This window comes from Panthera uncia, chromosome C2 (genome assembly GCF_023721935.1).
Source record: "Panthera uncia isolate 11264 chromosome C2, Puncia_PCG_1.0, whole genome shotgun sequence".
NCBI classification, from domain to species: Eukaryota; Metazoa; Chordata; class Mammalia; order Carnivora; family Felidae; genus Panthera; species Panthera uncia.
Window position 1 is genome coordinate 763,558 of NC_064810.1, and position 25,921 is coordinate 789,478.

A 25,921-nucleotide genomic window follows, 5' to 3' on the forward strand; every position below is an offset into this window, starting at 1 on the left:
TTTACAAGGACTAGAGGGTGAGGCATACGGATGGGGTGTATAGTTCTAACTAACATGGCTGCATAACAAATTTTCACCAACTTAGGCACTTAAAAAAACACAAACAGACCATCTCATGGTTCCTGTGGGTCTGAGGCCTCGGCACAGCTCAGCTGGGTCCTGTTCAGGGTCGTGTGGTAGAACCAAGCTGTTGGCCCATCTCATCTGAGGCTTTGGGACCTCTATCAGACTAACTGGTTGTGAGCAGGATTCAGTTCCTTGCAGTTGCCGAGGTGGGGTCCCCATTTTGTCACTGCCCACCCTCAGGTTCTAGCTGTGTGGCCTCTCCATGGGCAGTTCGCAGGAAAGACAGCAGGAGAAATCTCTCTGACATCGTTTAGGTCTGACCCACCCAGGAGAATCTTCCATTTGATTAAATCAAAGTCAACTGATTTGGGACCTTAGTTACTCTGTAAAATTCTTGGTTAATACAGTGTAACGTGATCCCAGGAGTGATTCACACTCAGGGGAGGGTGTGAAGGGTGTATACTCCAGAGGTAGATCATTATGAAGAAATAAATACCATGTTGTATCTACAAAAGGGGGGATGTGGCTGCATTAATCGAGGCACAAAGGGATTTCGCACCCTGGGAGGCTGGACGCATGACCATGGGGAGCAAGAAAGGAGAATGTGTGAGCTTTTGGAGCCAATGTAGACAGGAAAACCAGGGGTACCAATTCTGCCTTTTCTTTTTCTTTTTTTTTTTTTTTAAGGTTAAAGCATCTGTACCAGGAAATGTGCAGATCTAACATGTACAATTCTAAGGATTTTGAGAAATGCGCCCATGTAATCCACACACCATCAAGATAGACAGTGCTCCCTCTGTCTAAAAAGTCCCCTGTGCCTTGCAGGCCAGGCCTCACACACAGAGGCAATTGCTGCCTGAGTTTTAGCGCCAGTGATGAGTTTTGCCTGACCTCGAGCATCCTGTGAATGGCTATGCCTGACTTCTTTCACTCAGCGCAACACGTGTGAAACTTACCCATGTTCATTTGCTCCCTTTTTGGTTTTTTTGAGTAGTGTTCATGGCATGGGTGAACCACAGTTTGCTTGTGCATTCTCCTGACGATGGACAGTCAGCTTGCTTCTAGCTTTTAACTCTTATAAGTAAGGTTGTACATTCTCCTGCTGGTGTAGAGGTGATGTTTTCATCGCTCTTGGCCGATACTCAGGAGTGGAGGGGTGAGTGGTGTGGTGAGCACATGTATGATTTTAGGAAACCACTGAGGAAATGCTAAGTGGCTGTGTCCTTTCATGCCGACACCAGCCACACGCGAGCCTCGTGTCCTCCCGACCTTTGGCACAGTCAGGCTAAGTTCAGCCATTCTGATGTGTTGTCAGGGTTCCGCTGGTGTTCCCTGAGGAGGCCTTGAGACTCAACTCTAGAGGTGGGCTCTCAGTGTCCAGGGGACCCTAAGTGTCATTGTCTCGGCAGCTGGACAGGCCACACCCTTGGTATCACGTGGCTGTCTGTCTCTTTAGAAAGTGGCTGCCAGACCAGCAGATGGGGACTCTGGGCTAGAGACATCCCCCTGGTGGGGCTGGCTCCGAGGGTCTTGGCCAGGGCAGCTCTCTGATTTGTGCTGCCCACGTGCTTCCAAAAATCTTAGATAGAAAAATACACCTTCCTGCATATCCTTAGCATAGAAAATGCACGATGAAGACCAAATATCAGTTGTAATAGCAAATGTAAATGTGTTTGATTTTTCTATAAGCAGCAAGGACTGTCAGAATGGGTGGAAAGATGCCTTTACGGGCCATCTACAAGATGTGCACCTAAAACGACGCGGCTGGAGAGATCAAAAGCGAAGGACGTGGAGAGACATCTGACGAATGTGAGTGAAGGAAGCAAGGGTTGCGGGCCTCACGCTGTCCAGGTGGAATGCACCGCCGAGACCCAGGACAGCGAGGCTGTTGGCACTGAGAAGGGAGAGCTGCTCATGGGTGGGCGGTGGTGGTCTGCCGGTGGGGGGCCTCCAGCTCCCCTCACGCTTGGAGAGACGGACTGTGGGGGTGTCGTGGGGCAAGGCCGGGACAATGGGACCCCCGAGCTGGTGGACAGCGCGTGGGGAGCTTCCTGGGTCAGCAGGTGGGGGCTGGCAGGGAGCCTCCCCGAGCACTCCCTCAGTTCTCCATTCCCTTTTCCCTCGAGGACCACTCTTCCCAGGAGGAGGAGGGAACGGCGCCCAGAGGCTCCTAAAGGGGAGAGGGGCAGGGCTGGGGAGAGGCCTGGGATTGGCCCCCGCAGTTGTGGGTCAGGACAAGTGGAGTGACGACGGAAGGCCGCCCTGGCGGCGTCCGGCACCTCCCCCAAGCCCGTGCCTTGTAGCTCCAACGGTGTGCAGGGGAAGCTCGGGGAGCCGGTGGTAGAGCTGCTGGGCACCGGCTGCTCCTGACCCAGGAACAGGGATCGCTACCCCCCTTACAATCACAGGGTAGCTGGCTTTGCACTTATGTTTCAAGACTTCATGCCATGATCTAAAATATTGCTTTCATAAACTTGGAACGGACACAGGCATGATGGAGCCTGCAGTTTCCTTCATAACCTATTTTTTAAATGTCAGGTTGCATAATGTGAAGGGGGCTCCTTATGTTTTCCTCGTGGATGTCGGGAGGCGAGGGGTTAAGAAGTACAGCAGGGAACAAAGTGTGGCCTGATTTCAGACCTGGGTTCTCAGCCACCGGTTCCAGTTAGAGAGATGATTCAGGGATTACAGACGCGGTCCTTTCTTAAACACACACTTCAGCTCTCCCCCTTTCCCTCAGGAGAGGTCTCGGATGACCCCTCCCAGGCAGGAGGAAAAACCCACAGACCCCACCTGACCAGGGTGCAGACCTGGGGCAACCAGGAGGGAACTTGTGCCTGGAGGGTCGAGGGGAGGGTCTGGAGCTGGCACCTTCTTCACCGGGACCCCTGCTGTCCTCCCCAGCCAGCCCTCTGGCCTCCCGTGATGGGCACCAGGTGGCCTCGGGCCTCTTTGCGGCCCTCCCAGGTGGCTGTTACGGTTTTATGAGCCCATTTTGCAGTTCATGAGAGTGAGGTGAGGCGCAGGTGACCGGCTTGAGGTTACAAGGCTGCAGGTGGCGGGGAAGGAGCCAGGATCTGTGGCCGCTGCAGGGACATCCCTCAGGCTGGGGGCTCGCAGGGCGTGACGGGCGGGCGAACGTTGGGGTCACGCTGCAGCAAACAGGCCCCCGGGATGTCGGCCGAGTGAATGGAAACTTTCCGTGCTGGCAGCTCTCTGGTTCTCGTCACGTGCATGTGTGATGTCAGTGCAGGGGCTGAGATTGGGTGTCTCTGAGACTCCCTTGCAGACTGTGCTGACACCCACCGATGCTATGTGGGGGTGCTGTTCTCTGCTGGAGTCATGCCCTGGCCCCACTGCCCGGCTTTCCACGTGTGTCGGGTGAAGGGTGTCCCGTCCCTGCCCCTTCTTGTCAGGACTCCCCCCCGGTTAGGACCCCGTGCAGTTCCCGCCACCCGCTTCTACTGGCCCTGGTGCCTGTGGTGCCCGCACACCTGCCCTCCTTTACCCCTGGGGCCGAAGTGCGCCGGCCCCACCCCCTCCCCTCGTCCACTGGCAGGCCCTGCAGCAGGGCGCCGAGCACTCGGGGGCCCGGTGGCCGTGTGTTTCTTCCTCGGGAATCCGGGCCAGGCTGTGCTTCCCCGTCCACTCTGACCTTCCTGAGGCCAGGGCCGTTCCTGTGAAGGGACAGCCACGGCCCCCTGCCACCTCTCTCTGGACCCGGGCCGGGTCTCCCAGGCAGCTTTCCACGGGGCCCGCTGGTCCCGCTGCCTCCTCCTCAGGGACTCGCAGGCTGTTTCTGGTGCCAGAAGGCTGGCCTTTCTGGGGTTTCGTCTCGTTGGATCCGGCCAGCTCTCCCAGCCCTCTGAGACCTAATGCGCTTCTGCTTTTGTGGCGCAGGGTGTCAGGGCCCCTCCCTGCTCCTCCCCATCCGTGGACAGTCCTCCGCCAACCCCAGAGAGGGCTGTCCGTCCGGCGCCAAGCAGGAGGTCAGCCTGCTGACCGGACCCCCGACCATCTCCACGGTCTCCTCCTGTTGTGGGAAGTGCGGGTCTGCTGGGATTTTTTTACTCCACAGAAAGATGACCGCGGACAGAGGAGTGAAAACTTTTATTTCAAAAAGCCTCTGATATGGACACAGAAAAAACACAGGAAGGAGTAAAAATAAAACTAACAAATAAACAGGATCCTGAATAAAATGTGGAACCAATCACTCTCTTGAGGAAAAAGAGCTTTGGGTTATTTTTTATTATTTTTTTTAAACACATCGCTTTGTGTCACTGGATGGCCCAGGGGTCCAGGCCTCTGAGTAGGTGGGGCAGGGGTCTACAGGGTAGCACCTTTGTTCTCGGGGTTTTCGGGTTGGGGAGTCACCGTTTTCTGCCGTTTTCTGGAGACACCAGTCAGCGTGTAAGCGTTCGCTTGCCCTGAGCTCTGTGGCCCGAGGCCTCAGGAACCAAGGTCTGAGCCCTGAGGGAGGAGAACCTTATGTGGAGGAGTCTACTCATCAGGGGTCAGGTTTTAAAAATGCTCTCGACCTTGGCTTTCCAAAAACGAAGCGTCCACCGTCTCACACGAATTTACTAGCAGACTTTTGAGAGTGTACATGAAATGCTAACTAAAGAATTGTGCAGGATTAGTGAGAAAAGTCAGACTATGCGGGAGGTGCGGGAGGGGAGGCCGCACTCAAGCGACCCCCCAGACAGGGAAGGGGGAAGCGGCTTCGGGGATTCAGAGCCTGCTGGGGGTGGGGGGATGCTAACACGGTGAGCGGGGCAGGTGCTGGCAGGGTCCCGGGACCCCAGGGGCGGGCAAAACACACGCGGCTTTTCAAGCCTTTCCTTTAGAAACATCCAGCTCATCAGGTTGGTCAGGAACATTCACGTCACATCTTACTTCCCGTTTTCGCAGTGGGGGAGGGGCCCCGGCGCTAGCTCAGCGCCACCTTCCTGGACACCGTCTGGTAGAAGACGCCACGCATTAGGGCCTGGTAGCTGGGCACGCGGAACAGGTGGCGCTCTCCATAGGCCACGTCGTACTCGGCCGTCTTGCCCGTGACCAGGACGCGGATGTGCGGCTCGTTCACCTGGTGGCCCACCACCACCACGAAGATCTCGATGTCTGCCCGCTGGGCCTCCTGCACCGCCTTCTCTATGGCCGCCGCCGTGGCCCCCTGTGAGTTGCCGTCAGAGAAGAGCAGCAGCCTCTTCTTGGCTGGGACGGACGAGGCCTCGAGGTAGAAGCGTGTCACGTAGCCGAGGGCGTCGTTGACGTCAGTGGCGTCATTGAAGAAGGTCATGCTGTCCACGGTGCCGGCCAGCACGGTGTAGTTCTGCAGAAACTGCAGCGACGCGCGCTCTGGCTGCTGCTGCCCGGGGCCGCTGTACTGCACCACCGACACCCGCACGTCGTGGGAGGGGTTCGTCTTGCCCGCCCTCAGGAAGCGCTCGGCCAGCCGCTTGGCGAAGCGCCTGGTGGTGTCGAAGTTGTGGCTGCCCACGCTGGCCGAGCCGTCCAGCAGGATGGTGATGTCGGCCGGGGAGGTGAAGGTGACTGCGGGGTGGGGGGTCGTGTTGGTGCGTGGCCGGGGCCTCCCGACTCGGCCGCCCTGGGCTCCCCCTATCTCTCACCCTCCTCCGGGAGCCCCCGCCGGCACCCTGTACACACACCCCAGGTACTCACTTGGGCACGTGTAATCTGGGCACTTCTTGTCTGTAAGAGAGAAAAACGCCATGCGGTGTGAAGCCAGTGATCTCGCGGACCACCCTCCCGGCTGTAACCCCCCAGCAAAAATGGCGGCAAAGCTCCCGCATGGCAGGCGTGGAGTAGCCACGTGCACAGGTGGCACTCCTAGACGCCTGGCCAGCATCTACTCGGCCCACTCGGCCCCGCCGAGAAGGGGTGCCCCCCTATTCAAGGGTGGGCCTTGATGTCTTGGGCCGGGCCCCCGCCTGCTGTTCTGTGGCCCTCACACCAACCCAGTGAGGGGCGGGGGGTGGGGCAGAGCCCGGGCCCCTTCCGAGGACGGGTTGGCCGAAGCTCAGCGAGGAGAAAGGACGGTCTGCAGGTCAGACACCCCGCACCACGCTGTCCCCGGGCGACACCGACCGGGTGGCTGCAGGCAGGCGTATCTGACCACGGCAGCTGGTCTGGCCGTCCACCAGCTGCCTGCGCTGCGGACCCAGCTCTACCATCGGGCCGGGCCCAGAAAGGCATGTTCTGCGGCGGGGGCCTCTGAGCGGTCTTGGGCTCCGAGGCCAACCCCTGCCCCGGCGTGTGGACGCACCTGCCGGGACCACGGCGAGCACGAGCGCTCACGGGAGGAAGTGCGACGAGCACGGTGCCGCCCGCACTGGGAGCGTGGGAGCTGTGCCACGGCGTCCTCAAGCACCAGTGCAAGGCGGCCTGTGGGGAGGCCCTGGTGCTGCCGGCAGGGGGTGCCGGGCCCCTGTGGCCAGGAGGTGGCGGGGCTGAGAGCAGAGCCTCGCCTCGGCAGCCCCGATGCGGCCCTCCCAGCACGGCGCGTGCTGGCCACGCGGCGCCCACCCCGAGCCCACCTATGCAGATCTGGGTGGTGATGTTCTTTAGGAAGGCATCCTCGAGCAGCTCGGCATAGTTCTCCTTCACCAGTGAGATGCCTGGCCGACCCTGGGGCCCCAGGCCTTGGCAGGAGATGACGTTGAGCTGGTCGGAGCCCGCGACGAAGCCAAACATGTCCTTGATGCCCACGGAGACCACCTGTAGGGGAGGGGCGGTGTCGGCGTGGCCCCGGTGGAGAAGGTCCCCCACATTCCGTGGGGGGGGGGGCAGGAGGGGCGGCGGGTGGCGTGGGGGTGGCCCCACCTGGACGTCCGGGCCGCAGAGCACGCTGAGCGGGGTGGGGTCCCTCTGGGTGTCTGAGCGGCCGTCCGTGATGACTAGCACTATCTGGTTGTTGTTGGAGGGTGGCAGCAGCCGGTCCCGCGTGTACTGCAGGGCCTCGCCGGTGAACGTGCCCCCCGCCATCCACTGCAGCTTCTTGATGGCTCTGTGGGGCCAGAGCACCTGCTGTCAGTGCCGGGGCGGGGCCGGGGGGCGGGGCCGGGCTGCCTGGGGGCGGGGCTGGCCGGGCACGCCGCACTCACTCCTTGAGCTCCTGAGCGTTCCTGATGTTGGGGGTGTTCATGTCCACGTGCTCCTGCATCTGGTTGTGGCTGTACTGCACCACCCCTGCGTGCGACTGCTGGGGCTCAAACTGCACGTGTCACACGCCAAGGTCAGGAGGGGACGTGGGGGTCCCAGCAGCCACCCCTCCACCCACCATCTGTACCAGGCCGACCTGGCCCACAGGCCCCCCTCCACCACACTCACACTCTGGGGGGTGGAGGTTATAGCTTTTAAGGAACAAGGGCCCTGGGACCCACCCCTTCCCAGCCTGGTGTCCCTGGGAAGCACCAGGGCGGGTGTGACTCACCTTGACCAGCTCGTCTCTGCTCAGCCGGTCGATGACCTTGATGATGAAGTCCTTGGCGATCTCAAAGTTCTGAAGGCCTATGCTCTCCGAGCTGTCCAGCACGAAAAGGATGTCGATGGGGCCACACTTGCACTCTGCAGGCAAGGAAGGGGTCAGCCCTTGGGGCCTCCCAGGGCCCCCCTCAGCAGAGCTGCACCCCCAGCCGGGACCCCGGGGCTCTGGCCCCTGCCTGTGGCTGGCCGCGTGGGTCCCTGCGGCGAAGACAGGGACAGGCCAGAGCCCCAAGGCCACGGTGGCATGGTGAGGGCGTGAGGTCCCCTGCTGCTCTACATGATAAACTGGGAGGAGGGGGCATAGCCCTGCCACCCACAGGGAACCCTCAAGAAACATTCAAATGACTCACCACAGCAAGCTGGGGAAAAGAGGAGAAATGAGTTACATTCCAGTCGAGATCCCACATCGTATTACAGATAAGATCATAAACCCTCTGCCAGCTCCCCACCCGCCTGGACCACCCTCACCAGGGTTGGCTGCTCTGCCTGGCGCTCGGGCCACCCGGGGAAGGGCGGTGGGGGTGACAGTGGCTTGACCCCCGCCCTCCACCTTTGGGGACTTTCTTGCGGGTGGGGCACACTCCCACCCCTCCTGTTTGTCTCCCTCCCTGTCGCAGCTCAAATGGTCCCTCCGTGGGCACCAGCAGTGGGCGCTGGGGCCGGTGGGACCTAGTTCCTTCCAACTGAGACAATTATTCAAAGATGAGAGATACTCACAGCACATTTTCATGATGATGTCCAAGATCTCACATTCCTGAAGGGGAAGAGACGCAGGCACCAGGGGCTGAACTGGTCCCCCAGTTGCCACCCCGCGGACCACAGTGGGACTGGGTTGGGATAGCGGCTCTGACTCAGAGTATTAGGCACCCCGCAGCAGGGGCACCTGAAGTGGTCACTGATATGTGGTCACCCCGTGTTCCTCCATGACAATTTCATGCCCCCGTTGCCGCCATGGCTCCCCACCCCACGGGATTCTTAGCCAGAGTGGTCAGCCCCCCAGGGACGTTCACAGACACCCACTTACATCCGGCCCTGGTGGTCCCGTGTGTCCTGGGGGTCCCTGTCCGAGGAAGGACCGGAAAAAAGTGATAAGGGCGCATCACTTCCTGAGCTGCAGATCTGATGGGAGCCCTGAGCAAGCCCCCCCTCACCCTTCTGGCCTTCGGGCTGACCCCGCTTCCCATTAGGAGCCCCTGAAGGCCTGCGTGCTCAGGGCTGGTGGAGAGTCCCTAACTGCCATCATTCTGTAATCACTGGCTGCCACTTACTCCCTGCCCGGGGGCCAGCAGGTGGGCCGGGCGTGGCCCTCACCATCTGGGCACTCACCACCGGGAGGATAGTTTGCCCCAGTCTGACTGTGCCACCTTGATGGACAGGGGACCCCCCAGGCACCCACCCCGGGCTCTGCTGCACTCTCTTCACCCCTCATCTGGTGACGGGCTGCTCCCCCTTCTCTGATCTCCCCACAACCCTTGAAATTGCCTGTTCCCTCCCAACCCTGCTGTCAAAGTGCCAGCCTCCCCGAAGCCTTCCCCGGAGACCCACTCCCGCAGTTCCCACCCCTGCCCCTCTGCAGCCTCAGAGCGCCAGTGTGCCCTACCCCGGCTGGCCGCAGCCACTCACCTGGGGGCCTTCAGGGCCCCGGTATCCCTTGGCTCCTTTGACACCTGGGGGTGCGATGTCGTTGTTCTGGAAGGGAACGGCACAGTGTCACCAGCCACAACCACCATCGACTAGCCGTCTGCTGCATTCTGTCCGTGTTCACTGTGCCCCGATGGCTCCACGCCTGCCCTCAGAGCCTCAGCAGCCCTGGCGGCACACGGCTGCCTCCCTCTACAACCCCCGGCGGTGACCGTCCGACCTCCCCAGTGAGCTCTGCACTCACGTCCTCTCCAGGGTCTCCGGCTTCTCCTTCGTCCCCCTTGAGGCCCGGGTAGCCTTTAGTGCCCTGCGGGTGACAGGGGAACACGCGGTCGCTGTGGCGGAGGGTCCGGAGGGGCAGGTGTGTGCGTGTGTGGCTGGGACCCTGGCCCAGGGGTGGGGTGGGTGCCGAGGGCCTGGGCTCCCGGGGAGGGCGGGGGGCAGGGCCGCATCTTCACTCAGGCGAGGGCCTCGACCGGGGCTCTCCCACCCGGCACCGGCCTCCGGCCAGCCGTCTCCTCCACCAGCTTTTCCTTTTCAGTCAGCCTTATTTACTGTCAGTCACAGCACTGCATTTCCTTTCTAAGAAGCAGAAGTTTTACAAGGACAAGGTAAAGGAGACACAGTGACGCGCCAGAGCAGGCACATGTTCCTGTGGTTGAGTGCCAACCAGAGGACACCCCGAGGTTTGAGCCCCTGGGAGCCCAGAGGGAAGTGCCGGTGGTCAGGTGTACCCCTGGGCCAGGCAGGGGCACCCACGGGCTGAGACACACGTGGGAGGGGCCTCGGCTCCAAGCCTGTGCCGGGGACACGTGTGAACGTGTGCGTGTATGTCCCGCGCATGTGCACGTGCCTGTGAACACACCAGGAGCCCGATGGTGGGCGTGTACTCACGTTTATCCCGGGGGGGCCCCTGCTGCCTGGATAGCCCTGCAGGGGAAGGCGGGACAGTCAGGCCGGGCTCTGATTTGGCTGGGGTGGGGGGGTGCCCACTGGATGATCCCAGCCACGGCTTTCCGGTCCGGCCCATGGTCCTGGGTCCAACCCGGCTGGCCAGAGGGGGTGCTAGGACAGGAGTCTGGGGCACTCACAGGGAAGCCGGGGAAGCCCTCAGTGCCGTTTCCGGGTGGGCCGTCTTCCCCCTGTGGAGAGCAGACCAAGTCCTGTCACTGGGAATCGCCGGGCTCGGGATGGTGCCCCGAGGGGCTTCTCCAGCCGGGAAGGCAGCCTCCTGCCCAGGACTGCCCTGCGTGTCCCCAGACTTTGGAGCAGGAGGGGCAGTGCCTGTGGGGAGCACCATGACCACGGGGACCACAGTGGCTGCAGCGCCCGTGGTGCCCCTAGACACAGAGGGGACAGTCGCCTGTGGAGGATGCACGTCTCCAGACACTGCGCCTGGGGCCCTCAGGCCCCACATGCACGCTCTTCCCGGTAGGAGCCCGGGGCTCGAACCGTGGCTTCCCAGGCCCCAGCAGCCTGGCACCACCCCCACCCAGGCCCTTGGGACCACCACTCACCCTTTCGCCCATCAGCCCGGGGTCTCCGGGGGGTCCTGTGGGCCCTGGGGCCCCTCTGGAACCCTAAGGAGGGGAGGAGGGGGTTTGGGAAAGTTAAGCGGACATCCAGGCAGTGAGCAGTGCGGTCCCGGACGCACAGCACCTCTCTGCGGAAAACGAAGGCCGAGTTAAATAAAACAACGTTTCTACTCAGCAGCACAGCCATGATTAAAAGAAGGATCTTTAAATCCATCATCCTAGGGATGGTGGGGAGTCCATACCTCCTGCCCAGTAACCCACCCAGACGGCACCCCCAGGACAGGACCAGAAGTGGCACTACGTGCCTACTGACCGTTACCTCCGGGGCTGGGAGTTCCAACCCCAGAGCTCAGAGAGACAAAGGGACTCAGCACGGGCGGGACTGAGCAAGCACGCGTCAGCCGCGGTTAACAAAATCTTTAGGGTTTCAGAAAACATTCATAATGGCAAAATTAAAAAAAAAAAACTTTGTGAAGCCAAATTTATAAGGCATAATATGGAAATAAGAAAAATAAATTGGAGAGAAATAAGCTAAAATGTTTATATTATTTATCTCTGGGTGGTAATGGTTTAGATTTCAATTCTCTGTTTTATTTTTTTTCTGCATTTTCCATGTTTCCTGAAAGGCACAGATACCATGAAATGCACTAAAACATTTGTGTGTGTGTGTAGACTGGGGGTGCTCCCCAGTCCTAAGGGCCGTTCCAGGGGCTAGGGTCTGGGGCCGGGGGCAGGGAGGGCAACTCACCTCAGGCCCCGGGGGCCCCTCGTCACCTCGGTACCCTTTAGGTCCAATGGGGCCAGCCTCACCCTGCAAAGATGATACGTCTATCAGACCCCTTTCAGCCCCAGGCCAGCCCTCCGGGCCCCAGACCCATGCCGGCTGGCCTGCTTGGTCTACGCCTCTCCCTGGAGGCCAGTTGCCTACCTTTCTGGGTCCAGAGTCTTGGTCCCCTGAGCACTTCAGGGACATACCCAGCCAGGCCCAAAGAAGGGGTGAGCACAAACCACGTACGGAGCCGGCTGGCCTGCCTGGCCCCTGGGGACCCTGCCAGCCGTGACCCTGGACTCGGAGGCCTGTCTCCCAGCCCCATCATCAGGCTGATGCCTCCTGGTGAGGCTTTTCTTCTCTAGTCCCTCTCACAAAGGCGCACAACTCCCCGTATCTGGCCTGTCCCATTAGGCAGAGGTCGGCCGGGAGGCTCCTGCTGCGACCACAGGAGGGTCCAGCTCTGGGCCCAGGCAGTGTCAGCGTCACTCACTTAACCTGGGGCTTTGCTCGCCAACCGCGAGGACCAGCAGCCCCCAACTTGGGGCTCCCAGGGGTAGGTTTGGGAACCTGAAATGGGGGCCAGGAGGGAGTCCAGGCCAGTGGGAGGTGTGTCCGGGGCCCCAGGAGACAGGAATACGGCCACCCAGCAGACAGCGGAGGGCCACGCTTGGGGACAGTTTCTGCAGAGCTGCGTCAGCAGCTGGCCTGCTGGGTGGGCGCCTCCTGGGATGCGGCCCGAGGGGCCCCCCCTGCTCCTGGTGGGCAGTGCTGGCGTCTGCACAGGGAGGTGGCGGTGCCCCCCACAGGGACAAGAGGCGAGGCCTGGCAGGGGCTACAGCGGGACTGTACCCCTCCCTCCAGTTTCTGGATCCCTCCTCTGCTCTGGGAAAACACATCTCCCAGAAACTTCTGCACGGACACCCTGGCACAGAAGCCAACTGCCTAGCTGGTCTGGAGTCGTGGGGCTGCAACGGAGTCGGGAGGAGGGCAGCCCTGGGGGCAGAAACTGTGCTGCGGCCGGGAAAGCGGATGTCCAGTGTGGACAAACCATATTCCACAGCCACCTAACCTCCCCACCCCTCACGGAGGGTTCAGGTGAACAAGTGGCCAGAGAGCCGACCCTCCCCAGCTGGGCCACGGGCTGGAGGGACACAGCACCCTCCCCCGCCCCCAGCTGTCTCTGGTGATGTCTGGCTTTACAGTGACAGTTACTCTGGGACAAGCAGGTGCTACTGGAGTAAACGCCGGCGACACTTCCCCCTCTTAGTGTCTTATGTCCTAGCGCCTTGAACGACTTCCTGAATTGTGCCACGGGGAAGGACCAGATCGTGGCCGGCTTGCCCTGGCCACACTGACCATCCTGTAGAGCAGTGACACCGTCTGAAGAAGGCAGGGGAGCCTGGGAACGTCGCAGGCGGCCGGAGCAGGCCCACCTGGGAGGACGCCTCATTAGAACAGGGGCAGAAAGAGGGCAGGGATTCCAGAAAGATGCAGAGAAGAGAGGTTGACACCCGATGGGTGTCCTCCATCGCCAGGAAAGGTCGGTGTTGTGCTGACCGGCTCCCTATTCACAGAAAAGGTCAAGCCCGCCTCGCTTCGAACCCTGGTAGATCCTCCAGATGCATCAAAGAGAAAGCAAAGGCTACAATAAAGGCGGGAAGGTATTTGGAATCTTGTAAACGAGCGGGACATCCTGAACCACAAGATATTGGGACGGAGCCACATGCAACTGCAAACTTGGAGAAAGGTCTGTGGGTAGGAGCCTCCTGCACCTCAGCACAGAAACAGACCCAGCAGAGAACCAACCACTGAAGGAACAGCCTGAGACAGGGACGCGTCGGCCCGGAAACCCGAGAGACCACACTCGGCCTTTCCCATAGACCGTGGCGCAAGGCACGAGCGCACAAGGCCATCTCCCAAGGTGCACAGACACCCAGACAGGGTGGAATCTCTCTTGTGGGCAGAGGTGTGAACACAGCAGCTGTTTTACACTCTTGGGGGGCACGTAAGTGGGGGCTAGGTCAAGTAGAAGTATTTGGCAAATAACACACACGCGCGCGCGCGCGCACACACAGACACACATCATTTGGCCAAGACATTATGCTGCTAAGAATTTACATTCTGGATGTAGCCTTGCAAGTATTTCGAGATGGACGGATGGATCATCGGGCAAATGGAGAGACCAGAGGAGCTAAGAGACAGACAGATGGGCATTGATATTTATTTCAGTATTTTTCTGTAAAGCAAAATACGGGAGGCCGCCTGCATACGTGTTGACAACGGACTAGACAGGGGCATCTGCAGGCTTACAGGTGGAGCCTGTGGGGGCTGACCTGGCCGGTCCCCAGGTGGATCAGGCAAAAAGCATCGTGGTGCGATGCTGTTTGTGTAGACAACGCGCATACCCCCACACTCTCTCACACCCCGTGCTTTGTCTGAAAGGATTCTAGAAGAAACTAAATTTTAGAAGAAAGTAAGAATCTGTCCCTGTGGGGGGGGGGGGGGGCATGGGGACAGGAGAACTGTTTTTCCACACAAGCCTTTCTTCTGCTAGAGTTACTGATTTAACCACTTCTCCCAAACAGGTGAGGTGGCCCATTTACAGGGTCTTGTGTCTACAAGCCAGGGAACTTCTACGCCTATTTTACTTGAGAGACACTACTCCCCTTTCCCCCAAGAAGGGGGGATCCAGACTCTCAGAATTCTCTGGCTCTGTGCCGGCAGCTCCGGGGTCCTCTGGTGCCTCTTCTGCTCACAGGCGGCCACAGACCCCGGGAGCGGCTGGCTCCCAGAGAGCCCGGCTCGGAATTATGTGCGAGGAGTTTCCCACCGAGCTGGGTCCACGGAAGTGGGCTCACGCCCCCTGTACCCCACACTGGAATGGACCCAGGTGCATTTTTAATGCACCGTCAGGAGACTCAGCAACCCTATTGTGGCTGCTTCTTCTTTCCTGCTTTTTAAATCACTTTTTTGTTAAAATACCAATTCCAAATTCTCTCCACAAGAAAAGCCACCAAAACGCTCAAAGCCACAAGCCAAGGCCCACCAGAGCCCCAGGCCTGGCCCCGCCAAGGTTGGCCCCCACTCGCAGCTGCTGTCCTCGTCCTTGCTGTCCTGTTTGGAACTCTCTGCCCACCAGTGCTGCCGTCCCCTCCTCCTGCCAACTGGGAGGTCCCCAGTCTCAGCTCAGAGTCCTTCCTGCAGGCCAGGCAGCCACCTCGTCCCCTGCAGGGAGGACTTGGAAACACCCAGCGAGCAACCCCCATCACAGAGTAGCGGGCAGGGTGAGAGGGTCTAGGCCACCCGAGGGGGTCCCCTGAAGGGTGTGGGGAGGACATGTCCCACCCAGCCCCTTCGTGTGCTCTTTTTGGGGGTGGTCACCTCAGGCCCACAGCCACAGCTCCTCCCTGATCTGGAACAACATGACCTCCTGGCAACGAGGCAGAAAGGTAGACCCCTCCCTTGTGCCGGGAACGATGCTCCATCCGAGGCCAAGACCCGCTCTGGCCCTCTGCTTTCTCAGCCCCCACTTTCCTCCCCTCATCCCCTCCCCCAGCATGGCATCTGGAAGGTGTCACATCCAGGAATTCTGGAAACTTCCATGCACTGACACTCTCAAATCTGCCTCCAGCCAGGATCTCACACCTGGATTCCAAACGCTGAACAAGCCTCTTCCTCACCTGGTGTCTCCTGGGGGCTCAAACACACCATCTCCAGTATGGGGTGACCCTGCCCCACCAGGCCAGGGGGTGTCTCCAGGGGTCCCAGGGCCCCTCAAGTCCTTGCTGCCATCTTCCAGTGCCAATCGAGCCAGGCGCCCCTCTCACCCACTCTGAGGGCAGAGCTTGGGGGGGGCGCCTGGGTGTGTGCTCCCTGAGCTCTGCATCCTGGTAGACGCCTGCCAGGTGACAGGGGCACAGGAGCTGGGCACCCTGGATGCCCCCCACCGCTGGCTCCTGACTCTGGGCAGCCCCTGCAGGAAGTCCCCTGAGTCATAAGTGGAGAGGGACTGCCCTTAAATCCAGGAGCTGCTGGAGCCTTTCTGCTGGCAGCCGACATGGCCCCCCACCCCCACACAGCTCCCTACCGGGTCTCCGGGGATGCCGACGGGGCCTTCTCGTCCCTGGTCACCCTGGGGTCCAGCTTCGCCCTGGGGAGGAGTGAGCCAGTGAGTGTGGAGGCCAGGAGAGGCCAAGCTGCCCAGGCGGCCACTAGGCAAGGCGGAGGGTCCTGCAGCTCTTGAGCCAGCAGAGGCCAGAGCCAGGAAGGGCCGCCCTCCACCGTGGGCCTGGCCTCATCCTTCCCCTGGGTTTTTATATACGGTGGCCATGCACACGGACATCTGGAGGTTCTCGGGGTTTCAAGAGGCAGCCCCTGATGTTAGCTGCTTGTCCAGTGAGGCTCACTGATGGGTCTCAGGAGCTGGAGCCCCGCCTAACCCCTGCTGGCCTCTGTTCACTTTGGGCACTTCCTGGGGTGTGGCCTGGCCTTCCGTCCATTCCCTGATCTCAGCACGGTAGGCTTGGAAGGGGTCAGGCCATGCTATCCCTGCTTCAGTGTCCCTCCCTGCCCTCCTGGGGGCCGGGGGGTTCTGGGCAGTGCACAAGGAGCAAGGACGAGGCAGAAAGCAAATCGCTCTTTCAGTGACCTTGGCCTCAGGCTAAGCTCGCTCTCCCCATTGGGACACCCAGACACACGTCCTCAGGAGGAGCGGTTTTGCCAGGCTGGTCACAGCGAGAGGGACCACACGGCCTCCGCGGTGTCCTGTTCCCGGGATGAGATGAAGCCTTGCCCTGCTCTGCAGCGAGAAAGCCAGGTCCTCACCCAGGTCTGAAGACCATCATCCCTCCCTGCTGGCTCCGGAATGGTGGGGGTGGGCGCTCCCTTCCTCTAACCAGGCACAGTCTCCAGTGCCTGCCCTCCAGCTCCTGCAGAACCTTCCAATGAACCAAGGGCCAGAGAAAGCTCTGGAAGGAGGCTGCGCTACAGGCCACAGCTCGGCGAGCCTGCTGGGCCATTGTGACCACGAAGTCCGTGTGGGCCTGGCTTCTCAACTTTCCCGCTCTTCAAGTTGTAAGAAAGGACCGTTCCAGAGTGCAAGCTCTGTCTGCAACGTTTAAGGGGCTACTGGGGGGCTGCAGGTGTTTGGAAAAGCTCAGATGTGTGATGGTGAGTTGAGTGAATCGTGACACGGGAGGAGCCGTGCACTTGATGACAGGTGTGGAGCCAGTGCTGTACCGACTATTCCCGGTGCTGCATCCGGGATGGCCGTTGTGAGTCCCGGTGTGGCTGTGTGTCTCTGTGTGACTGTGTGTGTGTGTGTGTGTGTGTGGTGGTTTCCCCTGCACACGCTGGTCATCGGTGATGGGCGGAGGGGATAACCCCGCCCCTTGCACTCCTCATCTGGGCCCACACCCCCCATCTCTCCGCCCTGCTCACACCCTTCGAGGTGCCCCGGGGTCGGGGTCGGTGGGGGGGGGGCTGCCACACTTCCAGAGCTGGGGAGACAGACGTCGGGAAAACAGCAGGTGAGGGTGTGGGTGAAATCTAGATGCCAAAGGGACTTGGTGACATGTGTCCTGTGAGGCTGATGGCCTGACCTCACCTGACCGCAGTCTCTGGCCCCCTCCTGGTGTGTGGGGTCTCAGCCTAACGAACAGTGACTCACCGGGTCTCCCCTGGGGCCGCGCACGCCTGGGGTCCCCCGTGGTCCTCTTTCCCCAGGGCCGCCCTGTGCGGAGAGCAGCGGACGGAGGTGAGACTGCAGCTCGGACACGGCATCGAGGAAGGGGCTCCAGCTGGGCACGGGCTGAGCCCCCCCCACCCAGACACGCCGGCCTCGCAGAGACTGAGGTCCACTGAGCTCAGACGGAAGCCCCGGTGCTTGTCAGCCACGCCGGCCACGCCGGCCCAGACGCCACCCCACCCCACTCACCCTATCTCCAGGGGCGCCGTCCGGTCCCGGGTTTCCCTGGGATTAAGAGGAACAAGCAACATCAGTTTGGGATGGGAACTCTGTTTCGGGGCCTGGAGTTGGGACAGGAGATCACGTGGGGTGCTCACCTCGTCGCCGGCCTCTCCCTTCTCTCCCGGGGGACCAGGCAGCCCCGGCTCGCCCTGGGGGAGAACAAGGGTAGGACTGGGCCCGGGGCTGTGGCCCCTCCCGGGCCCCCCTCCACCTCCCTACTTCCTGCCCTCCCCTCCCCTCCCCCGTCTGTCCTGGGAGAGAACAAGAGTAGGACTGGGCCCCTCCCGGCTCCCCCTGCACCCTACCCCCGGCTGCTTTAAGGGCTCCGTGAGCACTCACCTCATCCCCAGGGGGCCCTGTGCTCCCCGGCCTCCCAGGCTCCCCATCAGCTCCAGGCGCACCCTGGAATGATGAGAAAGGTCAGCCTGCGGGAGGCTACGCCCGGCCGTCCTGGGCCACCAGTGACCCTGCACCGGTCCCCCTCACCCAGACTTCGGGCCACACCCCCTGACCACGCACACCTTGGACTCTGAGAACCTTCCCAACCACCCATATCTCTACAGGAATCCCGCAGAGGCCACTTCCCCGTGTCGTCTGCTGTTCAAGTCCCCCTCATGCAGAGGGGCAAGCCCACTTCTAGTCATCGAAGGCAAAATCAGGTCCGGGGCCCACAAAGCAATCGGCCGGATTCCGAACATCCGGTCCAGGAAGCCTGCGTGGTCAGGACGCGTTCAGTCGACCTTACTTCTCCATCTTTCTTAGCACTTCCTGCTGCTGAAAATGCCGGAAAAGCACCAACAGCAGAAAGCTGTGCTCTAAGTTGGACTCAAAACCTTGGGTCCTCATTGTTTACTTTTCTGCCTCCTGTTTGCTGTTAAGTGGTGACTTTCACATGAACAGACGGTTTCTAGGCCCTGAGGGCACCTCGTCTGTCTGCTGCAGGCGGGCAGTGTGATGCACCCCGGGGCGCGTCCGAGGCTCAGTGACATGGGCTGCAGGGGGCACAGGGGGCGCCCCCCTTGGGTGACTGTGCCCTTGGTTGTAGCTTGGTTTTGCGCTCTCTCCACCCCGGCCTCCTGCCTGCCCACTTGGGGGCCCGGTCCTTGCAGGGTGGGTGGAGAATCTGCTTCCAAGAGGGTTTCTGATTCATACTTGGTACACAGGGAGGCCTGCCTGACGTCACCAACCTTTTCTCCTTTCAGTCCGAAGGCACCTGCGTCGCCCTTGGGCCCTGGGGGTCCTTGAGCGCCCTGACAAGAAATTGTGGGAGGTCAGTCCTCAGCCTTCAGCAGCAGCCACTGGGTTGCACACAAATAGAAGCTGAAAAGGCAGGTCTGGGCTGGGTACAGCCTGCCCGTGACCTCTTAGAGCTCCAGAAGGGCTGAGTCCGTATTTGCTCACGAGAACTTAGCCTTAAAATGCGAGTGACGGAATGCAACTTACGTCGAATCCGGGTGAGCCCTTGCACCCTGGCAGGCCGGGGTACCCCATCTCCCCCTGGAGGGAGGAAGGCAGATTTAGAGGTCAAGACTTTCGTTCTGGCTCATCCATCCCCTCCCAGGAAAGCCCCACCAGGATGACGGTTGGAGGCTTGGGGTCCACTGGGACCCGGGGCTTGGCAGGAAATATCTTCTGCCTTTCTCGCCACCTCCCAGTCACCAGCTCTCCCGCCAGGCGGGGTTACCTTCATGCCGTCCACGCCATCGACGCCACGCCTGCCCTTCTCTCCCTGCAAGGCACAAAGGCCAAAGAAGGGTTCACGAAGGTCAGACAGGACCCCTCTGGGGCAGAAGACATGTCCCCGCCCCCACACTCACCTTGTAGCCCTTGGATCCCCTGGACCCCTGTGGAGACAGGAAGGGAGAGTGAGGGGGGTGGTCCCCCAATAAGGGGCAAGCTCCCAGGGAATTGGGATGGGTCCCAGGATGGGTCCCCCACAGCTTGTCGCAGGTCAGACACTCTGGAGATGGGCGGTGTCATGCTCCTGTGCATGAGGGGGGTGGCTCTGTGCCCCAAAGCCCTGCCTTACTCACCTTCTCCCCTCGGCTCCCTTTTTCTCCCTAAAAAGCAGACAGAGGAGGAAAGAGGGTGTCACTGGTGTCCTGGGGCCCGATGCCCTGGGCTGAGCCCGGATGTGTTCCGCTGGGCCCCAGGACAGGCCGGCAGCTCTGGAGGAGGAGGGGGAGACGTACCTTCATCCCCTGGTAGCCGACCGGTCCGAGGTCCCCAGGCCTTCCCTGGAACACAGAGGAGGGGGTATGTTAGGCAGCCCTGAGGGCAGCCATAGCGACCCCCCCAGTCTGTCTTGACCCCCACTCTGCTCAGGCCTGGTCAGCCAGAGAGACCGGGCTGGCTGACCACTGGCCCGAGTCCCAGAGAGCAGCCCCGATGTGAAGGCTCCTCCTCCCAGTCCTGGGGGCTCTTCAGTGGAGTCCAGGGAGGAGAGGGGAGATCAGGGCCCAGGAGGAGGGGTGATGGGGAAGGTCTAGGACACCCCCTAGGAGGAGAGGGGCATGAGCTGGGCCTGAGTGGAGGCCTGGGCAGAATGTACTGGAAAGAATGGTTGTGTGGCATCTTCTGGCGTTCGCTGCCCTTGGGGCCATGTCCTCTCAGGGTCAGACCACAGGACCATGGTGCCCAGAAACCAGCCATGCTTCTAGAAGTTTCCACAGTCTGGCTCCTCTCTCAGCCTCAGGTCGTCAGCACCCACCACCCCTGAGGTCAGGTGCTTGGCACTCACAGGGTCTCCGGCTTCTCCTTTCTCTCCTGGGAGACCTGGCTTCCCACGTTCTCCCTGCAACACAGAGCAGGTCAAGGTTGGGGATGATTTCTGTTTATTTCTAAAAACCAGATGGAAAGGACCCCCAACTTGCTCACAAGAAAAGGATTAAGAAGATATTCCATCGGCCTTCAGGGTTTTCAGGCTCCTTCCCTGTCACCTGTGTCCTGACCTGGGGTCTGCAAGGTCAGGGGCACACACCCCCTCCCACAGAGCCCACTGGACCCTGTGCTGCCCCATGCCGCCCGGCTGGCCCCTGAACCTTTGTCTCCAGCACCCCACCCCATTCCTGCTGCTATGCGGGGCTCCTGGGCTGGAGAGGGGGCCCGGCTCAGCTCCGGAGGGTGGTGCCCATATGGCTGCATGGCCATGCAATCTAACATTTTTAGGAGTGCCAGAACCCTGGACTTTGATGGGCGGTCAAAGTTGTAAGTGTTGGCCACACCTGGCCTTGGGCCCCACGTTTGCAGCCCAGCCCACAAGAAGGTGGACCTCCGGGAGCAAAGCACCAGCGAATGCTCACCCCTCTGCCATGGGGAGGTCAGCTGTCAGACTGGGAGGCCAGCTGGCCAGACTCGCCCCTGGCATCGGCCACAGGGTCACTGGACTCTCTCCCCATGGTTGGGGACACCTGCTCGGGGAGGGGCTCCTTCTCTGTCCCCACACCTAGTGTGAGTGGGTGCTCGGTGGGGGCTCAGGACAGCTGCCCGGGGTCCCACCGCGTTCCCAACACCAGGGGCTCCAGGTTGCAGGGACATTTGTCCAGTGCTGTACTCCACACTTCTCTCCCTCCAGGGGGCCTGCGACCACTCACCTCGTACCCGGGGTCACCCCGTGGTCCGGGAGGTCCTCTGGCGGGCTGCAAGACGGGAGAGAAAGGTCAGCCCGAGGTAGCATCCTGGGTGTCCCCAAGGTGGGCGGGGCCCCACACTCACCTGGCACTCGAAGGAACAGCACTGCAGGAGGACAGAAGACACGTTAGAGAACAGGGCTCAGCGCACAGCCTGAGCTCCGACGGTGGGCACCCGCGGTGGGGACGGGGCTGGTGATGTCCTGGACAGTGGGGGGAGGAGGGCCCAGGAGGGAGGGGCAGGGGAGAGGCAGAGGAGACAGAGGGGAAGGGGGACGGGAGGGCAAGGGAGGGGCTCGTACCACTTGCTCCACATTGTTTTTCTGAAAAGTGAAACGGAAAAGTGGAATTAATTTATATTCAGGGCCACAGGATTTCCCAGCCTTCCGGACTCCGGCGCGAGGGTAGAGCGGCCTCTCACAATCATGTCAATGATGGTGTCGATGGTCTGGCTGATGACTTCCTCCGCGTCCCGGCTCTGCCCCCAGTCAGCCGCTGTGAAGTTGCGCCGGTACGTGTGGTCTGTGGCGATGATGCTTAGACGTGGCTCCTGGTGTGGATAAGGGACAAGGTTGATGGCCGCTAGGGGCCCGGCCTCGCCCCACCGCTGCTCTTCCTGAGGCCCCCACCCTGCGGCTCGATGCCTGCACCTCTGCACCCCGCAGGCTGTGCCCAGCGCCCCTCCATAGAGCAGGCCCCGCAGGGGCTCCTACCAGGTGGTCGGGCGTGATGGCCACCGAGAAGACTTTGATGCCCAGGTGCTTGGCCTCGTTCACGGCGTCCTCCAGGCCCCCACACGGCTCCTTGTAGCCCTCCAGGGGGTGCCCGTCGGTCACTACAATCAGGTACTTGTTCTCCTTCAGGTGGGAGCCCCTGCAAGGGGGTGGGCGGTGGTGAGGCCCCTCAAGCACCCCCTCCACCAACCCTAACAGCTCAGGGTACCCCTGGAACACAGCTGAGACCCCCCCCCCCCAAGATGGGAGGTGAGGAGCCGGGGGCCAGAACCCCAGAGGGAGACCCAGACCCAAATGCAACTCTCATAAGGCTGATTCCTGTTATGCTGGGCACGGGTTTCCCTCTGTCAGTCCTGCCTATAAAGTGGGCTATGATCAAGGATATTAAAACAGAAAATAAAGGCTTGCGGGATCACATTTCTCTCAAGCCCCATCTTGGAAAACGCATACATATCCAGGGGGAGATACAGGTCCTGGCTCCCCTGAGGCACCCTGACGGGGGGACCCCTGACCACAGGTAGTGGGAGGGGTCAGCAGAAGAGCCGTCTTTGGCTGCGGCCAGGGGCACTTGGGGATGTGGCCGAGGGCATGAGGGGCTGTGGCCAGTGGGGGGCACCGGGGCCTGTGGCCGGGGGCACCTGGAGGCTGTGGCCAGAGGTACTTGGGGGTTGTGGCCAGAGGTACCTGGGGGCTGTGGCCGAGGGCATGGGGGCGTGTGGCCAGTTGGGGGCACCGGGGCCTGTGGCCGGAGGCACCTGGGGGCTGTGGCCGAGGGCATAGGGGGCTGTGGCCAGGGGGGCACCGGGGCCTGTGGCCGGAGACACCTGGGGGCCTTGGCCAGGGGGGCACCGGGGCCTGTGGCTGGGGGCACCTGGGGGCTGTGGCCAAGGGCATGGGGGGCTGTGGCCAGTGGGGGGCACCGGGGCCTGTGGCCGGGGGCACCTGGAGGCTGTGGCCGAGGCCATGGGGGCTGTGGCCAGGAGTACCTGGGGGCTGTGGCCGAGGGCATGGGAGGCTGTGGCCAGGCTGAGCTGCAGCCAGGGGGGGATCCTCTCCCCCGATCAACCACAGATGCTGTTGACTATTCACTGTGGCAGTTCGGATGTCGTGTGTGGAGCCAGCTCGGGGGGCACTGGCGCCCTACAGGAAGACTCTGCTGTCTGTGTCTCTGTCTCTGACTGCAGACACCATCTCTGCAGTTACTGGGGCACTTCCGGCCCCATGGCCCCCTCTACCTTCAGTGGTTGAGACAGCGGACAGCTCAAGGGGGAGCCCGGGGGTGGACAGTGACCCTTGGGTGGTGGCCATCAGTGTGATGTCCTCGAACACCAGGACTGGCTCCTGGGGTGGCCGGGAGCTGCGTCGGGAAGCCGTGCAGCCTCCACGGGACACGCACGGGCTTCCAGACCGCAGCTGCGGATGGACGGCACTCACCCCACGAGCAGCTCCTCCAGCCCCTTCTTGATGGCGCAGTCCGTGTATGTGCCCTTGCCAAAGTACTTGACCGCATCCACACTGGCCTTGAGTACATCGCGACCGCTGGGCATGCGTGTGAGCGAGCGGATGATCTCCACCTCGTCGCTGTAGTGCAGCGCGCCCGCGTTCCACACCAGGTTACGGTCACACCGATAGTACCTACAAAGCACAGGGTGGACTGGTGGACTCTCCCAGGTCCTGGCGCTGCATTTGCCGTGGGCACCTCCAGGGCCTCCCTCCCCGGCTCCCCGAGTGCGGTCTCCCATTTCACAGGTGGACCGACTGCCTGGCCCCGTCACACCCTGAGAGGCAGGGGCCGGCAAGCCCGGACTGGACTTCCTGTGGGCCCTAGATGCTGGGTTCCTGCCCTTGGGACCAGCATGGAGGGGTGGGGGTGGCCAGGAGAGCCAGCCCCAGCCAGTGAGTGACCACCGTATCCCCTGATCTCAAGGGTCCTTGGGTAAGGAGCTGTGTGCATCGGGAAAGTGGGACAGGGCCACAGGGGCGGGGCAGGGATGGCATGGGTGGGAGGGGGGCAGGGCGACAGGGGAGGGGGAGAGCAGGTCTAAGTGGGACACTGGTGGGGGGGGGTCCCCGTGGATCTGAGTGGCTGCCTCTCTCTGCCCCTGTGCGCCTTGGCTGGAGGCTTTCAGCGGTTTGCTCTATTGGAGCCTGGGGTAGACGTCTTTCAGCCTGTAAAGGAGATGGGGTGACCGAGGCCCTTACAGTGACGCTAACAGCATCAAGAGCAGGAAGACCTCACCCCATTTCACAGGCGGGGAAACTGAGGCATAAGAAATTGAATAATGAGGCCACAGGCACCTGGAGGGGGTATCGGACCTCAGGGGCTCAGACACTTGGCTGAGTTCAGGGTTTCGGGTCATATGCCCCACATTGGGCAGCCCCCACCCTCTGTCCCTGCAACCCCCTTAATGGTGGGCCAGAAGCTCAGTGCCCTGATCATCAAGTCAGTCAACAGGGACTGGCTAAGGACTGGGGCTGGGGCCCTGCACAGCTGAATGGATGGGGGAGGAGCCTGGTTCTGACTATGGCCCTCCCCCCATGGCCTTGCCCCCCCATGGGCGTGTCCTATTGTCAGCCACACCCACTGCCAGTGCTTCCCCACCCCCACTCCCACCCCCACAGCTGCAGACTCATCAGACAGATGAATGAGTAAGTGAATGAATGAAGTGTGCTGTCCCCAAACCCAGAACGAAGCTGGCAGGCCCTCTGGGCTCCTCGGACCAGGACTCTAAGGACACTGGGATGTTGGGTCCAGGACTCAGACTCTGCCTTCCACACGGGCAGAGGTCAGCGTCCAGGCAGTGGCAAGGGGTGCCCTCTTCAGGCACAAGGCGGAGCCACGGAGCCTCCCGCCAACTCCTGAAACTCACGCAGCTGGGGAGCGGGGAGGCACATTTGGGGTCCTGGGAGTCCCCATCACAGCACTACCCCCAGGCTCCTGGCTGACCAGGCCGACTGGTCTGGTCCATCTCAAACTCAGCCCTTTTCTGGCTCATCTGAACCACTGTGGACGTGGGAGGTGCATGAGTGGCCTGGCCACCACCCAGGGCTTCTCCATGAGAAAGGGGGCTCACTCTGCCTGCCGGGCCCCTAGGCCCACCGCCCTCCCTTAGAAGCTCACAGAAGTGTGGGATTGGCGGTAAAGGCGTGGCCTCTCCTACCTGTCTCTCAGGTTGTCGATGAAGCGCTTGGTAAAGGCCTTGACCTTGTCCACCAGGGCCCCATAGGGCTTCAGCCTCAAGGCCACGCTCTCAGAGGTGTCCAGCACAAAGAAGAGGTCCACAGGGCAGTCTGGGCCAAGAGTGGGGAGGAGGGGCCTGAGGCTCACACCTTGCACCCCCCTGGGCACACAGAGGCCACCTCCCCCAGGTGCCCGGTGAGGGGCAGGGTGACTGTGAGAGCCCCCATGAGGGTCCTGGGAATCCTGCCTGGAGGGCAGGGAGCCCCTCCCTCGTCGGCAGAACCTTGGGAACAAGGAGACAGCACGGGGAGGGCGGGGGGGCAAGTTTCTCCACTGCCTGCCAGGCTGGGAATCAAATGGAATGAACGGGGGACAGAGAAAGAACAGCGCCCACCCGGCCCCTCGCGCTGCTGGAGGAGCCCTGAAGGCTCAGGCCTGGGTGGTGCTCGCCCTCCCCATAGGGGCCTCCTCCCTGGCCCAGCCTGACGCCCCTCAGACCGGAGAAGCAGAGGGGACCCGGGGTACGGGAGCCGCGGACCGCGTCGGAGAATTTCAAGCCCCCCAGGCACCCCAGCTCTTATGTCAAGGGAAGGGTCTGGCCCAGGTTCCCGGGACGGCAGAAGCAGAGGGTCAGAGATGCGGCCAGCCACTCACCCTGGAAGGCGACCGCCCTGTCATTGCCTGGGACGTCCTGAGCGGCCACCCAGCAGGCCTGCAGCAGCAGAGGCACCAGAGCATGGGCCAGCTTCATATTACCGCCGGAGTGTCACCATCGAGCGAGGGCAGAGGTCAGGGTGGGCCTGCGGCGCGACCAGAGGGAGAGAGAGAAGCTGTCTCTGCTCTCGCCGGGAAGTCACAGCCCAGGAGGGACGGAGGGAGGGACGGAGGG

At 61.5% G+C, this 25,921-nt stretch overlaps 1 protein-coding gene and 1 long non-coding RNA gene across 2 annotated transcripts in view; one reads left to right on the plus strand and one right to left on the minus strand.

The window, feature by feature from the left end:
• Nucleotides 1-4,459, plus strand: part of LOC125920652 (uncharacterized) — a 29,655-nt gene extending 25,196 nt beyond the window's left edge. The window contains exon 2 of the long non-coding RNA XR_007457156.1: nt 1,759-4,459. This is a non-coding gene — a long non-coding RNA (uncharacterized LOC125920652). The remainder of the gene's footprint in view (nt 1-1,758) is intronic.
• Nucleotides 4,162-25,921, minus strand: COL6A1 (collagen type VI alpha 1 chain). Its single transcript, XM_049627688.1, has 35 exons — nt 25,687-25,921; nt 25,013-25,142; nt 23,286-23,486; nt 21,831-21,990; nt 21,539-21,667; nt 21,420-21,440; nt 21,203-21,223; nt 21,082-21,126; nt 20,229-20,282; nt 19,681-19,725; nt 19,522-19,548; nt 19,306-19,332; nt 19,173-19,217; nt 18,932-18,985; nt 18,676-18,738; nt 17,828-17,890; nt 17,584-17,637; nt 17,456-17,491; nt 17,189-17,251; nt 15,608-15,670; nt 11,497-11,559; nt 10,731-10,793; nt 10,305-10,355; nt 10,108-10,143; nt 9,458-9,520; nt 9,196-9,261; nt 8,597-8,632; nt 8,290-8,326; nt 7,923-7,931; nt 7,520-7,653; nt 7,191-7,300; nt 6,910-7,093; nt 6,624-6,804; nt 5,749-5,778; nt 4,162-5,619 (listed from the first exon to the last, which is right to left on the minus strand). The coding sequence occupies exons 1-35, from the start codon at nt 25,781-25,783 to the stop codon at nt 4,997-4,999; spliced, it is 3,084 nt and encodes a 1,027-aa protein (XP_049483645.1). The 5' UTR covers nt 25,784-25,921; the 3' UTR covers nt 4,162-4,996.